The 15,821-nt window shown below is 37.5% G+C and overlaps 1 protein-coding gene across 2 annotated transcripts in view; it reads right to left on the bottom strand.

Moving 5' to 3' along the window:
* The window catches only part of Itk (IL2 inducible T cell kinase), a 62,961-nt gene extending 50,736 nt beyond the window's left edge, over positions 1 to 12,225 (bottom strand). For both annotated transcript variants that reach the window (XM_026388318.2, XM_026388316.2), the window contains exon 1: positions 12,088 to 12,225. In XM_026388318.2, the coding sequence (XP_026244103.1) occupies positions 12,088 to 12,225 (138 nt within the window). The remainder of the gene's footprint in view (positions 1 to 12,087) is intronic.
* Between the last annotated feature and the right edge of the window lie 3,596 nt (positions 12,226 to 15,821).

Below are 15,821 nucleotides of genomic sequence, written 5' to 3'. Positions count from 1 at the left end.
AGAGGAAAGGCAGAAAAAGGGAAATACAATTTTAAAGTAGTAGACATTTTTAAAACACCACACTGTAATATTACATTGACAGGTGGTTATGGCTATGGGGCACACATTCAACTCGGGATGGGTGAAATGGTGCAATTCTTTGCGCCTGTAACCTCATAACCCCATTAGCAGAAAGCAGCAGCTAGGCAGCACCTGCCACCTGCTTTTCTGTATCCAAGGAAGCTCAAGTTCATGACAATCCTCTTATATTCTTCAGATTCTAACAGATTCTAATTAATCAATTCTTTGTGCTGTTAGGTGGTAATTTATAAGCACAGCAAAAAATGCAGAAATAAATTCTATGCTCAATTAATATTTAAGATAACATGGTCTGGGCTGGGGTTATAACTCAGTTGAGTCACATGCATGAGGCACTGGGTTCGATCCTCAGCACCACATAAAAATAAATAAATAAAGATATTGTGTCCATTTACAATTTAAAAAGTATTTTAAAAAACAAAGATAACATGGTCCTAAGACTAAAAAAGAACACTTGTTTAGATTTTCTTACAAAAGTGGGCAGAAAGAAAAGGACTTAGGTGGAAACTAAGATCAGGGACCAAGTGCCATATGCCAGGCCTGTGGTAGATCCTTCAGGTGTCATGCACTCTGCTCTTTGTGCTTTGAGAAGCATGGATGAGAAGGATGAAAAAGAATATTCCCAGTAGTGTTATTTGTTACACTAAGAAAATTTAGAGAAACATAAAATTCCGGTAGTTATGATTCATCTATCCTGTACCTACTCTGTAGCCATTAACAAAGAATAACTTTAGGGCAGGGGTTGTGGCTCAGTGGGAGAGTGCTCACCTAGCATGTGCAAGGCCCTGGGTTCGATCCTCAGCACCACATAAAAATAAATAATAACATAAAGCTATTGTGTCCAACTACACTAAAAAGTAGATATTAAAAAAAATAATAATAAAGTTAAAGCGCTTCAACTTAACAGAATAGAAAATATGAGATGTTTAATGGGTTTGAAATAATACTTTTTTCTCCAAACCTTTTCAGCACTGAAGAGTCAGTAGCCTAAGCATATAGTTAATAATGACTTCACTGAATTTTAGGAAGTAACTCCTTACACAAAAGCAATGTTCAATTAACACGGGTTCAGGAAAAAGCAGGTAGAATCAAGTGTAGAGCAGAAAGTGATGATTGTGGGTGGATCCTATGACAAACTTTTAATGGAAATAACTTGGAATAAAAACAAGAGCTCCTATTATTAGTAAGGAAGTTACTAACAACCTTGTGGAAAATCAGGTAAAAGAACTGTAGTTGATTCTTGAACATATTTTCACATGCTTAAAGTTGCTAAGAAAACAGAATTGCAAATAAATTATACTTAGATACCATTTTTTTAAAACTTCTCAGACTAGCAAAGATCAAAACATAAGATAACAGTGTTATTGAGGTTTTGAAAACACAGGCATCTCACATGTAGCCCTGGGCAAAGTTAATTGGTACAACTTTTATGGAGATTGATTTGGTCATATTCAACAAGTTAACAGATGCAAATAGCCTTTGACTCAGCAATTCCACTTCTAGAGATGTTTTCTTTTCTTTTCTTTTTTTTGTTCTGTACCAAGGATTGAATCTGGGGTGCTCAACCACTGAGCCACATCCCCACGGATCCCCAGTGCTTTTTATTTTAAGATAGGGTCTGGTTGAGTTGCTTAGGGCCTCATAAAGTTGCTGAGGCTAGCTTTGAATTTGTAATCCTTGTGCGGCAGCCTCCAAAGTTGCTGGGAATACAGGCGAGTACCACCATGCCCTGCTCTGAAGATGTTTTCTATAGACCACGGCTTCTTAAGCTCAGCGCCGTTGATATGTAGGGCAATTCTTTGCTATAGGCCTCTTCTATGCATTATAGAATATTTAGCAGCATCTCTAACCTCTACACTAATAAAATAAATTTCATTATTTGAAACTGTTAAGATTAGGGACCTGTGGGGATGGAGACAGAGTTTTTCTTTTTACCTCATATTCTTCCATACTCTTTGAATATTTTACCACGAACATATTTCCTTTATTGTATTAAAAAAACTGTTAACTAAAATAAATAAACATAATTCCCTTGTAGGAATTAGCCAATGGAAACATCCGTCCAAAATGTGTAAAGATGTAGAAAAAAAGTATTTTTTTTTTTTTATACTGGGGATTGAACTCAGGGGCACTCAACCATTGAGCCACATCTCCAGCCCTATTTTGTATTTTTATTTAGAGGCAGGGTCTCACTGAATTGCTTAGCACCTCACTGTTGTTGAGGCTGGCTTTGAACTCGTGATCCTCCTGTCTCAGTCTTTTGAGCTAATGGAATTACAGATGTTTGAGCCACCACAACCGGTTAGAAAAAGGATATTCATAGTGGTATTATTTATTACACTAAGAAAAGCTATTTATTATTTATTACACTAAGAAAAGCTAGAGAAATTTATATATCCATAGACAAATAGTTAAATAGACAAATAGTTAAATTAGTTATGGTTAACCCATCCTGTGGGATATTCTGTAGACTTTACTGAATTTAATATTCCTTGGCTTTGATTCATAACCTACTTTTGCAATTCTACCATACCCACCTTCCTTCAAATGGTTTTGTACACTTAATAGTATTCTTTAAATTGACACTTTTTCCAGATAAGCAAATTGTTTTCCAAAAGAAAACTTTAAACTATCACCATAAATTTTAAATCACAAATTCATAATATCAATTATAATAAACATAATTTAAATTGAAAATATGTTAAAACTAGTTTTGTCCATGTGCCATCTTGTTTGCTCCTCTTAGTAGAACCTCATTTTGGGTAACACTAAATTGGATCATTACACATGAAATTGACCTTAGTGTGGACTATGAAAAAGGGTGATGTTTGATGTTAATAAATGCAGTCTCACTCTCTGGACCCATGATCCTGGAAGCAGATGGGGTTCTGGTCAGCTTCCTCATCCTGCTTCAGCCAGAAACTTGCACTTCTATTTGTTTTCTTTGTGGGGATGAATATAACATATGTGTATGTTAAGAGAGAGTTCTACTATTGAAGAAATTTGAAAAACCCCTGATGCCATGATTTTATGAGTAAGAAAGCTAAACCCCAGATAGAGTAAGGAACTGAGCAAGGTCACCAGTGCCCAGGCTCCATTCTATTAAGCCACCCTGTCGCTGCTTCCTATCCTCATTCCACTTCTCTAGAATTACAGCCTGTTTGAAATCATTAGTACAGTGGATCCTATTAGTAGATCTAAATCTATGGAGAAGTCAAAAATGACTTCTTTGATAGCTTCCTTATTTCACTTGCTTCTTGATTAGATGCCGGATGGCCTAAACCAAAAAGCTCCTTCATGTGCAATTTTCAGACCCCCCCCCCTTTTTTTTTTTTCAGAGTAGGAGGCTGTCTGAGTATCCCTCAACTCCTACTGTGTAGGTTTGTCTACATATGTCTAAGACTGACCTTAAATCAATTCATCTCACCTGTGCATAAAATACTGTACATCCCCCTCATAACACTCAAAATTTATAAAAGCACTATTCTTGAAAATCACAATGAGTTTCTTTTAGTTTTATTAGTTCTTTTTTAGAACATAATCTTCTCTGATGGTTCTGTGTACTGCTTCAAGCTGTTTGAAAGATGACTTAGCAGTGAATTGATCAAGGCCAGAAAATGTTCTTTTCCCATAACACAATTATCCTATTTGGGGCAGTCTATCCTAAAAAGTTATTTCAAAAATGACTCAGTCTAACATTAGGTACAATATTTTTTAGTGTTTTAATATATGACATAGTAATCCTACTTAAGGAACTCTATCTAATTTTTTTTTTTTTTTGTACTAGGGATTGAACTCAGGGGCACTTGACCACTGAGCCACATCCCCAGCCCTATTTTGTATTTTATTTAGAGACAGGGTCTCACTGGGTTGCTTAACGCCTCACTTTTACTGAGACTAGTTTTGAACTGTGATCCTAGTGCCTAAACCGCCCAAGCTACTGGGATTACAGGTATTTGCCACCACACCTGGCCTAAAATGCTTATTTTAAAAAGGAGACAGTATACTATTAGATACATGTTTTTTAGTGTTTATTATACTTAGAAACAATCAGAATATTGATTCCTAGATGGGAGCTAAGTTTATCCATTTGTCCAGGTAGATAAAATAAATGTTTATCTCTCTAGTGAACTGACTAAACCATTAAAAATTCATACATATGAGAAAATGATAATTTCGGAGGAGATATATAAATAAATAAATAAATATATATATATATATATATATATATATATATATATATATATATATCAACCCTTTGATAGCTTTTTATTGTAGCTGGAATAAAATTCAAACTGCTTGCCACGATCCACAGTGGTTCACACAGCTCGGCTCCCATCTCTCACCTGAACTCATCTCTTGAATTCTGTGTGCTCCCAGGCTCTGATATTCACACAGGTCAACTTTATTTCTAGCTCAGTGCCTTCCCTTTGCCCAGAATGTTTTCCCCCATTTCTTTGCTTGACTGACTCTTTCAAACCTCAGCCTAGATATACATTTCTTCTCTAACCATCTTCCCTCCCAATCAACCCCAACTGCTGCTCAGACTTGCTATAGAGCCTATGGGTCTACATCTTCCCTGTGTAGTCAGTTACTTGCTTACCGTCTCCTCCACCAAAACGTAAGCTTATGAGGGTGAACACTTCATCTCCATTATTTAAGACTGTATTCCTCACTTCTAGAACAGTGCCTGGCATGCAGCAGATGCTTGGGAAATGTTTGTTGAACAAATTACTAAAACATTTCTTTCATACAGTGTTAGGTTAAAAATAGAGTTGTTTTTTTTTTTAAGAAGGGGGAGAAGCCTTATATGTGAATTTTTAAAATAATAAGCAGGTATAATTTTGGTGACTTTAAAACTGTATATTTTACTTTTTAGATTATTATTTTAATTATGTAAATTTATAGCATAAGATGAAATGGGTAAATTGAACTATAGTCCCCCCATGTTCTGAAGAATACTGTAACTTACTACTTCTAACTATGTTTTGGTTCCTTCTAACTTCCCACTACCCTCCTTTCCTCCAAACTTCCCAACTCCTAGTAATCATCATTATACATTCTGATCAACTTTTCTTGACATCCACCCATGAAAGAATATGCAATATTTGTCTTTCAATATCTGACTTAATTCACTTAAGTGAAATGCTCCACACATTTTGCTACAAATTATAAGCTATCATTCATTTTATGGTTGAATAATACCCATGGTGCATATATATGACATTTCCTTTATCATTTCATCTGTTGATGGACATCTGGGTTGATTTCATATCTCGTGTATTATGAGTAGTATAAAAATAAACATATGTGTGCAGATATCCCCTGATAGGCTGATACCATTTCTTCTGGGATATACATTCAAAAGTGGGAGAGATCTATTTTTATTTCCTTGAGGACCCTCCTTACTGTTCTCCATCATGGCTGTACTAATTTACATGCTCACCAACAGTGCATGAAGGTTCCCCTTTGTCCACATTGCCACCAGCATTAGTTGTCTTTGATGACTGCATTTCTAACTGGGGTAAGATGATATCTCATTGTGGTTTTCACTTGCATTTCCCTCATAGCTAATGAAGTAGACCATTTTTTCATAAATCTGTTGGCTTTTTGAATTTCTTCTTTTGAGAAGTATGTATTTATATCTTTGTCCCCTTTTAGTAGTGCTAGAAATTGAACCCAGGGGTACTCTTCCACTGTGCTACATCCCCAGCCCCTTTTATTTTCTATTTTGAGACAGGATATTGCTAAGTTATCAGTCTAGTCTAGAACTTGCAATCCTCCTGCCTCAGTCTCACAAGTTCCTGGGACTCCCAGTGTGCACAGCAATACTCCCTTTTCTTTGCCTGGCTAGACAAGTCATCATTCTTGGCTTCTAGATGCTTCTTTTGTGAATTCAATTTAAGTTATGTGATCTCTTTTAATTCACTAGATACTGACTGACCTCCTATTAAGTACTAGGCACTCTTAGCTAATGGTGGTACAGTGATGAATAAAGCAATCAAGACTTCTTCTTGTTGATGCAGATAGCAAATAAACAGGGAAACACATCAATAAATCCACAGAGTAAGGGAAAATACAAATGGCTGAAATATCTATGTACTTCTAAAAAAAAAAATGAAACAGGATCCTGGGAAAATGTCTGAAGAGTCAAGGAACAAGACAGAAACTTGTTCTGCAAAACTTTGGGATGTTCCAGACAGTTGGAAAAACTAGTGCAAAGACCCTACACTGGATGATCCTGAAAGAGTGCACCTCCTTAAGTATGTGTCTCATTTATCTCACCTTGGTCCTGCTTCTGTACAAAGCACAAGCACTGGCCTTCTGCTGGCAGTGTTGAAGGTTCAGAAAGAAGGCAAATGTGGAAGAGGCACATAAAAGGAATGCAGTAGGAAATGGAACAAGAAAGGCAGGCAAGGTGGTCTCATAGGCCATAGTTGAGAATTCACTTAAATATTCTAAACAGCCACAAAGGCCATGAAGGGAAGGAAAATATCTGATTTATAATAAGTTTATTCTAGGTGTTGGGTGGGTAGCAGACTGTAAAGCTTCAAGTGTTAGCAGAAGTATTTCTAGAATTGACTGAATCACATGAGAGCCCATGGCTGATGAAAATCTCAAGCAGAAATGCTCAGGTAGGTTTAAGAATATTATCCTCAGAGGATTTTCCTAGATAAGGAAAGAAAGGATGAGTAAGTCAGGGTGGAGGGAAAAAAGAGAACAGAGTTGCTTGGTTCTCCTAAAAAGAGTTGGGGACTAAGGAGCTGGCCCGACTGCTCCCTCCAGGGAGTCTTACTTATTTACTCCTGCACTCAAGGACCTCCCTTCTGATGGCCTAGGAGTCTTGCTCAGTTCTTAGTCTTTAGGCATTGACCCTTTTTCTACGTGGGATTCATTTGTGTAACTCTAACCTCCACTGAATCTATACTTATCCCTTTCTCCCTCCTTTTTTTTTCTCCCACTCTCCCTTTATCCCTCCAGATGATGATACCATCTTTAGCAAATTAGATGCCTGGCCTCACCAAGATATAGTCCAATGGAGACTGTTGTGGGAGAATGACATTAATAAAATAATCATTTTAATAAATAGGCAATCATAACTCTGACATTTACTCTGAAGAAACGGTACACGTTGGTGTGGCAAAACATAACAGGAGGAGGAGGATACAACCTAGTCTAGGGAACTCAAGGAAGGTTTTTCTAAACAAGTGACATCTGACATGGAGGCTTTAAAGGTGAATACAACCTAGTGTGGCTGAAGCCTACGGAGAAGGGAGAAAAAGGAATATGTGCTGAGACAGAAGAGAATGTTTTGCAGATTCTGGTGCCCATCCTCAGGGCAACAGAAAAAACACTGAAGTGATACCTGAGTTTCTGGTGAAGGTCATCAGGACTTGATTACAGTCACCATGTGAATGTCACTTGGGCTGACTTGCAGAGAATGGGATGGCAGGATGGGGTGGGGTGGAGTGCTTGCAAGGAACAATCAATCAGAGGTGGCAGTAGTCCCAGGTGGGAGATGTTGGTGGCTTCCAATAGGAAATCTGAGCAGATTCTAGGGGAATGTTCAGAATAAAAGCTGGCCAATTCTCTCATTTTTTTTTGGATACACAAGAACTCCCCATAGTGAACGAAGACATGTCCTGGAGTGAACATGGCAATTATAAAACTCATAACGTACTTCATTGCAAGAGACCGGGGAGCATGGAGTGATGATTTTCAGGAACACCCTTTGCATTGAAGACTTCAGAGAAGGAACACACCACACACTTTGTCATAACCAGTCCAGTTCCCAATTACTAACCAGTAACAAATGCTAGTAACAATAGGCACCATTTGTTTGGGAGTCCTGTAGCCTTTGGAGACATAAGAGACCTCAGGCAAGTTACTTAAGCCTTCTTCTCCATTTTCTAATCTATAAATGAGGGTAATATTAGTTCTTAACTTACAAAGTGAATATAAGGATTAGATGAAATAATTCACATTTGGCACAGTGTTTGACACATAGAAGTGCTCAGTAAGTGTTATTACTTTATTGTCATTAGAATAATGATGATCTTACCTTAGCCAAGGGTTGAGAGAAAATATTTACAAACCTCATATCTAATAAAGAAGTTACATTCAGAGTATGTGTGTTTGTGTATGTGTTTGTATATACAATAGTTTAAGAACAAGCCAATTAAAAAATAGGCCATTGCACCACGCATGCCCATAATCCCAGTGGCTCAGGAGGCTGAGATAGGAGGATTTTAAAAGAGAATCTTACAGCATCATGGGGTTTACAGAGAGTCACAGCTCAAGCAGTAAATCTGGTCTTTGATCCAGATCTATATGACACCAGAAGCTGTTTTTTTTTTTTTGACCACTATGCAATAATGTTTCCTAAAGCAAGGAAAAGGGACCACCTCCACACCTGCCATATTTCATTGAGGGAGGACACAGGTTATAAGATATGCTTCATCCCATGTAAGTGATAATGGCTCCCACACCATAGGAAGCACTACAAGCTTGATCCTTAAGGTGCAAAGAGGCAATACAATAGAAAAACCTTCTCAGTTCTCCCAAGGGTCTTTCAGAAGTTCAAGGTGGTGCTTGAGCATAACTGAATAATAATGACCGTAAAATGTAGCAATTAGCCTGAAGCTTGGAACATACTTTTTCATGATTTACTTGACATCTCTTGGAACAAGCAGTGTTGAGTTTTTACAATAAGAAAGAGGCACTTCCAGAAAGTAAAGAAGGATTTGAATCCAGCTCTACTTGGCTACACTGGCCTCACCAATCTGTGATGCTTTTCTCCATGGATGCTACTTTTTCCATTATGTTCTTACTCAAAGTGAGCCAGAGGTCCTCCATTTTTTTCTTTTACCCCTGAAAAAGATCTGGTATCAATCACATGCAACTAAGTGTATTGTTCCGTTGGTGATTACTTCTCCAGAGATTATTTTACTTAAGTCTGCCTGTAGTGTGATAGGTTCAGCTTGCTGGCTGACTGGTAAATTTCCAGGAATTTTTGAGCTAGTAGACACATCACATTGGTAATCTAAAATGGCCATGATGGGAGCATGATGAGAAATCCATAAAAATTATGAGGGAGGGCTTCTCAACCCCTCTGCCCTCATCACTAACATTGTTATATATTTATGAGCTAAGCACCAGTATTTTATCTCTCCTTGTCCTCTGTAAAAGAATTCCAGCCTGTCTGTAATCCTGGTGGCTTGCAAGGCTGAGGCAAGAGGTAGGAAGATCACAGGTTCGAAACCAGCCTCAGCCTTTGCAAGGTTTATATAACTTAGCAAGAACCTGTCTCAAATTAAAAAAAAAAAAAAAAAAGGCTGGGGATGAGGCTTATTTAAGCACCTCTGTGTTCAATCCCTGGTAGCAAAAAAAAAAAAAAAAAAAAAAAAAAAAAAAAAAAAGAATTTCAGTCACCAGAGACTATTTTGCAAGGAAATTGGCAGGCATAGGAAGAACGTAAAATCATGCCTACCCTTGAGTCACCACCTGCCAACTCTATGCGTCTTTTTGACCCATGCTTCAGTAGGATGAAAGGTCTTCCTGGCCTCTCTGGAAACACTTGTATAGCACATCTCAATAAGGGAAACAGCCATCTGACACCAAAACTAAACACTTGTTAAAATAAAAGGCTCATTCAATTAGCAATGTAATGACAAGAAGAATGGATATTTAAAGTTTAGAATAAACAATTTACAGAATTTATTCTTGAGTATGTAAGGGATTATTTTCATACAGTTTTATAAATTGACAGAAGATTATAACTGCTGGGAACATAATTTTACAAATGCCAAAAAGAGAAGCTGAGACCCTAAGAGGAGCTGACCCAGGAGTGTACAGCTCCTGATGCATGTCTGTCTCCCCGCATGCTTACATTTAACTGTAGAATAGAAGTCCAGGACCCTGATCTTAGCTTGGCTTTGAAGATTCTTTTAATATTTCCTATTATTTGAAGATAAATATGTTATATCACCCTGCCAGCTTCTTCAGAGATATAAAAATGATACAAAAATGGCTAAGTTTTACTAGGTGCTGACTATTTGACAAGATACAGTAAGTAGCTTACGAATTAAGTTGAACTATATGAAATTGCCAACATCTGACTTTTATTATCTGCTAAGTGGTAATCTCAAATAGTTGGGCATAAATATATTATCTGATTCTTTGCCATTTTATGAAATGGATACTCTTACCACACCCATTTTAAGATGGGAAGACTAAGGGTTTAATTAAAAAATAAAAGGGTTCTTTCCACAAGGATAATGCTGTTTATTTATGAGTGATGTACAGTATACTCTTGGGTGCAAATTGATGACCCCAAACTATGTGATTTATATAGGGAATACACAACAATAATTCACATTCATTTTTCAGTGACCTTGGATAACTTTCTTACTAATAGATTTCTATCATATTTAAAGAAAATTAAAAAAAAAATTTGTGGATATTAATCACTGGTGTTAAAAAACAAGAAATTTGATGATTGCGCATATGTCCTATATAACCTAATGGAAACATTAGGTCACACACACACATACACTAAAAATTGACTTATGCTATGTGATTTATTAGGTATGTACAATGAATCCCTCAAGTTCAAAACTTGGCTCCTGGTTACCTATCAATGGGCCCTTGCACATAGGTAATTCCATGTGATTTGTGCTTAACTTCTAAAATATTAGTAAGAGTCTGCTGAAGATGACCAATTCTTTTCTAAAGACAAGCTAGTGATATTTCAGTTGAAACTTTAAAAAGCCAGGCATCCATTGGCTCTAGAACCAGCCACCTCCTCCAGGACTACACTTCATTGAACATTTGAAAACCTGGCTCTCCAAAGACTCCAAACTCATTCCTGCAATTCCTAAGTCATACACCCATGGGGAATCAGAGCACCTTTGTCTCTAAGTAACCATCAAGCACCAAATAGAGTTTCCCCTTCAGCAAAATATAAGCAACAATCTCTCCCTACCTCTCTAGTGATTTAAAAGCAATATAACAATATAATAAGAAGTCCCAAACATGCTTTGAGGAATTGCTGGGAAGGGCTAAACAAGAGCCACTACATAGAAACAAAGGATTTTTAAAGAAGGAAGAGATTTTGTTAGGTAATTTCCAGTCCTTTAATTTAAGAAAAAAAAAAAAAAACTGACACAGGAGATAGACATTTGTTCAGACTTTATCACTTAATGAGAAGCAGAGTTTGGTCTCCTCACTCCTCACCTAGTGCTTTATCTGTCAAAGTACACTGCTGTGTTCATTGATTTTTTTTCTTTTGTAATTACAGATGTTATGGAATATGAAAATGTCTTCAGATATATCAAAGACTGGCCTAGATAAGCAGCCACGATCCCCTATGTAAGAACCATTGGTCTGCATGCAGAACACCATGGCTCAATACGCCTAGTGTCCTGTGATGTTTTCCAAGGGATAAAGAGATCTGCAATTGTGCCTTGCAAATTTTAGACTATTAAATGCTTGGGAAACAATTTTAAGATATCATGGAAGTGTTGTCCATTAAAACAAAGAGTTGAATTCGTAAACATGTTTTAATACTGTACCTACCACTTAATCATTCCAAGTACTATTTTTTTCTACTGTAAAATAAAAACATTGGGCTAAATTATTCTTGAGGTCCCACCAAGTACAATATTTTACTAGTCTATGTTCCATAGAATGTAGTATATTTCATACAAAGTTGAAGTTCTATCCAATCATACATTTGTCACATGAAATATTATTATTTTGTAGGGGAAAAAAGCTGATGAACTTTAAAGTTGTAGTTTTTGGAAGTGAAATCACCAAGTACAACATCTGACCTCTTGACTCCTCTCTACATTCTCCACTGATTTCCCTACTGTGCTCTTTGCTTATTAAACCCAGCATGCTTGGGTTCCATGTTCTATTTTATTCCATGTATATCTTTCAGAGTCAGTGAAGTCTAAATATAACATATTATATATAAAAAAAAAAAAGACAAAAGAAAGTCTCACATACCCCATGACGATTCTCAAAGTATGCCAGGCTGGTTTTGGTTAAAACAAAGAAGCGGACTTTAAAATTAGAGGGAGAAGTTCTTCTCTTTTGTTGGGATTTCTTGATCAGCTGTTCTTCCAGGAGGATCAAGTTGTTCATGATCCAGTTCTTGAAAAGTGATGCGTCTTAGGCATCACCCCTTAGCACAACCGGAGCAAATAGCCTCTGGGAAAGGAATGTGACAGGCAGGCAGTTGATCTTCAGAGAGCTGCTCAGAGGCACCTCACCTCCAACGTTATCGTTTTATCAACCCTCAGTCAACTTGCGGAGCTTCTCTTCTGATGTCAAAGGCCATAACCACATCCTTTCGAAATTCACAAAACTAAGAGGCACATATAAAAATATATATATACCCTTTGCTGCATGGTTTGGAAATGATGTTTGAAGAAACTTAGAGTCAAAATTATATTAGCAATTTGATGCTTATTGTCATAGTTCCTGGTTTAGCCCACCCAACAGTTAAGACATCTAGCACAGGAATTAAGAATGTGGGTTCTGGAGCCCATGAAGCCCAGCTTGGGTGTTAAGTTTCCTGTTGCTACTGTAACAAATTGCTACAGACTTAGTGACTTCAAGTAACACAAATTAATTGTCTCACAATTTTGTAATTCAGAAGTTTGGAATGGGTCTCACTGGGCTAAAATCAAATTGTCAATGAGCTATGACCCTTTCCCTAGGATCTTTATCAGAAAATATGTGTCCTTGACTTTCCCAGCTTCTGAAGGACACCCATACTCATCCAGCTCATGGCCAACAGCCACAGGTCCAGTCCTCCTTGGAAACCTCTTCTTCCCTCCTCCACTTTTGACCCATGTGGTTATACTGGGTCCATTCAATCTAGGATCATCTAGGAAAGTCCTATTTGAAGTCAGCTGATAACAACCTCATTCTCTTCTCTACTTTAATACCCCTTTGCCATGTAACCTAGCATACACAGAGGTTCTGGAGATTAAGACATGGGTCTTACAAGGGCCATTACTCTCTCCTGATCTACCACTGGAACCAGCTGTGAGGCCACAGGCAAATTATTCAGTGGTGCTGAATCTGTTTTTTTTTTTTTTTTTCATCTGTGAAAGTGAATAACAGTGGCTCTAGACAAGGCACTGCAGGGTTCCTCTTTGGCTCACCTCACTTCTTGCTCAAAGGTTCTCCCCCCAGTCTACCAATCTGCCCCTATCCCCAGCCCTCTGTGCACACCTCTCACGCCAGTCCGCACATGCTGCTCATTCTGCCCCAGAATGTCTTTTTGCCTCTGCTTTTTTGGGTTAACTCTGAATTTTAATGCCAGCCTCTGCCTCCCTGTACTTCCTCAGGGACTTCTTCCTGGTTTTCCTAAGTCAAATCCACCAATCACAACAAGGCACCTTCTACCTTTCTCTTCATTCCCCTCAGAACAGCATTAATCATGCATCTGGAGGGTGACTTTGGGTTGTCTCCTCACTTGAGATAGGGATCTAAGATTAAGAGAGAGAGATACTGAGTCTCAAAGAAAACAACCCAAGAGCCTTTAAGGTGCAGAAAGCACAGTTGTAAATCTTGAGTGACATGTCCTTGGCCTGTACCCTTGGAAAATAAAATACCTGAGCACAGGGAAAACTGGTAAAAATTTTTGTGGCTCCACCTTGCTCCATGTCCAGTCCGGTCCTAATTACAGCCTTTCTATAAATATTGGACCCCAACCCACAAAAGGGCTTCTCCCTTGAATGTGTAACTACTTTCTAAATAAACCTCTGCCTATGCCTTTGTCTGGCTCCTGCTGAAATTCTTTCCATCACATATGCCAGGAACCCTGCTCATCCTGAAATGAATTCCCCCTCCCTCTGGGAACTCCTTGGACCCTCCGGAGACATCTTTTCTCCAGCTACACACTCACTAGTTTAGATGCTCCTCAAGAGTAAGGGATATGTGTGGTTTTACTCACCATTATATGCTCAGCAACAAACACATATGAAAAGTTTATTTGAGAAAATGTGTTGAATGGATAATCACCAACTTGGGGTGGGCAATTCAAAGAGAGACTGAGCATAAAACTCTTAGCAGAAATAGATTTGAAGTTTATTTTTAAAATTTAAATTAACTTTAAATAAGAGCCCACAGAAGTTTCTCTGTGCTACATATAGATGGTTGTTTTTGTTTCCTAAAATTTTGTAGAAGAACAGAAAATAAATGAATATGACAGAGCAGCATAATAAAGAATGAATGAGCTCTGAAAACAGAAAAAAACTTGCACTGGAATTCCAGCTCTGTCACTGACTAAATTCTCTGTCATTTACTAAACTGTTTTTCTTAAGCTTCTTTCCCTCTCTGATCCTTAGCTTCTTTAGTAGGTCATTTGAGAAGTGCATGGCAGACACTGTGAATACTGAGTTCTAGTGGTCATCTATTTTGCCTTCGAGTTGGAACATTGTTGAGGTATAATATATGAGACATACTTCTACCATGAAATTAATAAGTAAGAAATTTTGATGTAAGCAGAGGTGGCATGGGCTGGATAGGAATAAATAATGAGACACAATTGTCATTATTAATGTACAGGAGTATGACTCTCAAAAATTTATTTTTTAATTTTATTTCATATGTCAGAAATCCCTGCATAATCAAGACACGCACGAGGGAAAAGGAAGGGGATATTTGAATGACCTTTATTCTGTGATTTTAAGACATGTGTATTTGGAAATACACTGCACAAGAGTGGTAGAGGTAGGGTTTTGTTTGTTTGCTTGTTTGTTTTGGTGTTTTGTTTTCCTGAATATGGCTTGAGGAAGGGATTGTTGTTTTCCTCAAATATCTGCTTCCTTCTTCTTCTTAGGATAACTGACTCCCTGAAGGTTGTCTGAACCTCCAGCCAGGCAGAATAAAGACTATGTTTTTCAGATCCTTTTGTAATGAGGCATAGTCATGTGACTCTTTTCTGGCCAACAGAATAAGGCAGAGGTGGAATTGTCCTTAATAGAAATCGTCATATTGTTTTCTTTAGCTTTTTCCTTTTCCTGTTGATTGGAATGTTGAGATAATGGCTAGGGCTGGAGCAGCTATCTTATATCATGCAGTAGAAATTGCATGTTAAGGAAAAGGAAGCATATGGTAGAAAGAGCCTGGAGTCCTGATGTCCATGGATCTTCCATGCTAACCCTGGGTCACCTTTGTAATACAAAGTGAAATAAACTATTTACCAAGATGCTGCAATTTTGAGGTTTCTTTCACTAGTGGGAAACAGATTCTATCTAATACCAAGTACTTCCTTCTCAAACTATACTTTAAACTCTTTTGGGAAGGATAGGTTGATACCTGGTTGATTCAGGTTAAAAGATTTACAGACTTCACAGTGTTCTCACTTGGGAAAGCAAAATATCATCAGGAGCTGTTGTAATAGTATCTTTTATTTTGTTGTCTTTCTGGAGTACAATCATAAATAATTTTGTTTTCTTTCTCACAGAATTTTCAAAATCACCTACTGGGATTAGTCTTTGTTCATTCTGTAGTATAACTTAAGAAAATCCAATATTTTCTCTGTCATTCTAATGAAAAAGTAAACAAACAATCTCTTAAATATTTTTTTTAGTTGTAGATGGACACAGTAACTTTATTTTATTTATCTATTTTTATGTGGTGCTGAGGATCAAACCCAGTGTCTCATATGTGCTAGGCAAGTGCTCTACCACTGAGCTACAACCCCAGCCCAAATAATTTCTTTT

The sequence above is a fragment of the Urocitellus parryii genome, chromosome 1 (assembly GCF_045843805.1).
Source record: "Urocitellus parryii isolate mUroPar1 chromosome 1, mUroPar1.hap1, whole genome shotgun sequence".
NCBI lineage: Eukaryota > Metazoa > Chordata > Mammalia > Rodentia > Sciuridae > Urocitellus > Urocitellus parryii.
The sequence above is the reverse complement of the archived record's forward strand: the minus strand, read 5'-3'. Positions and strand labels throughout refer to the sequence as shown.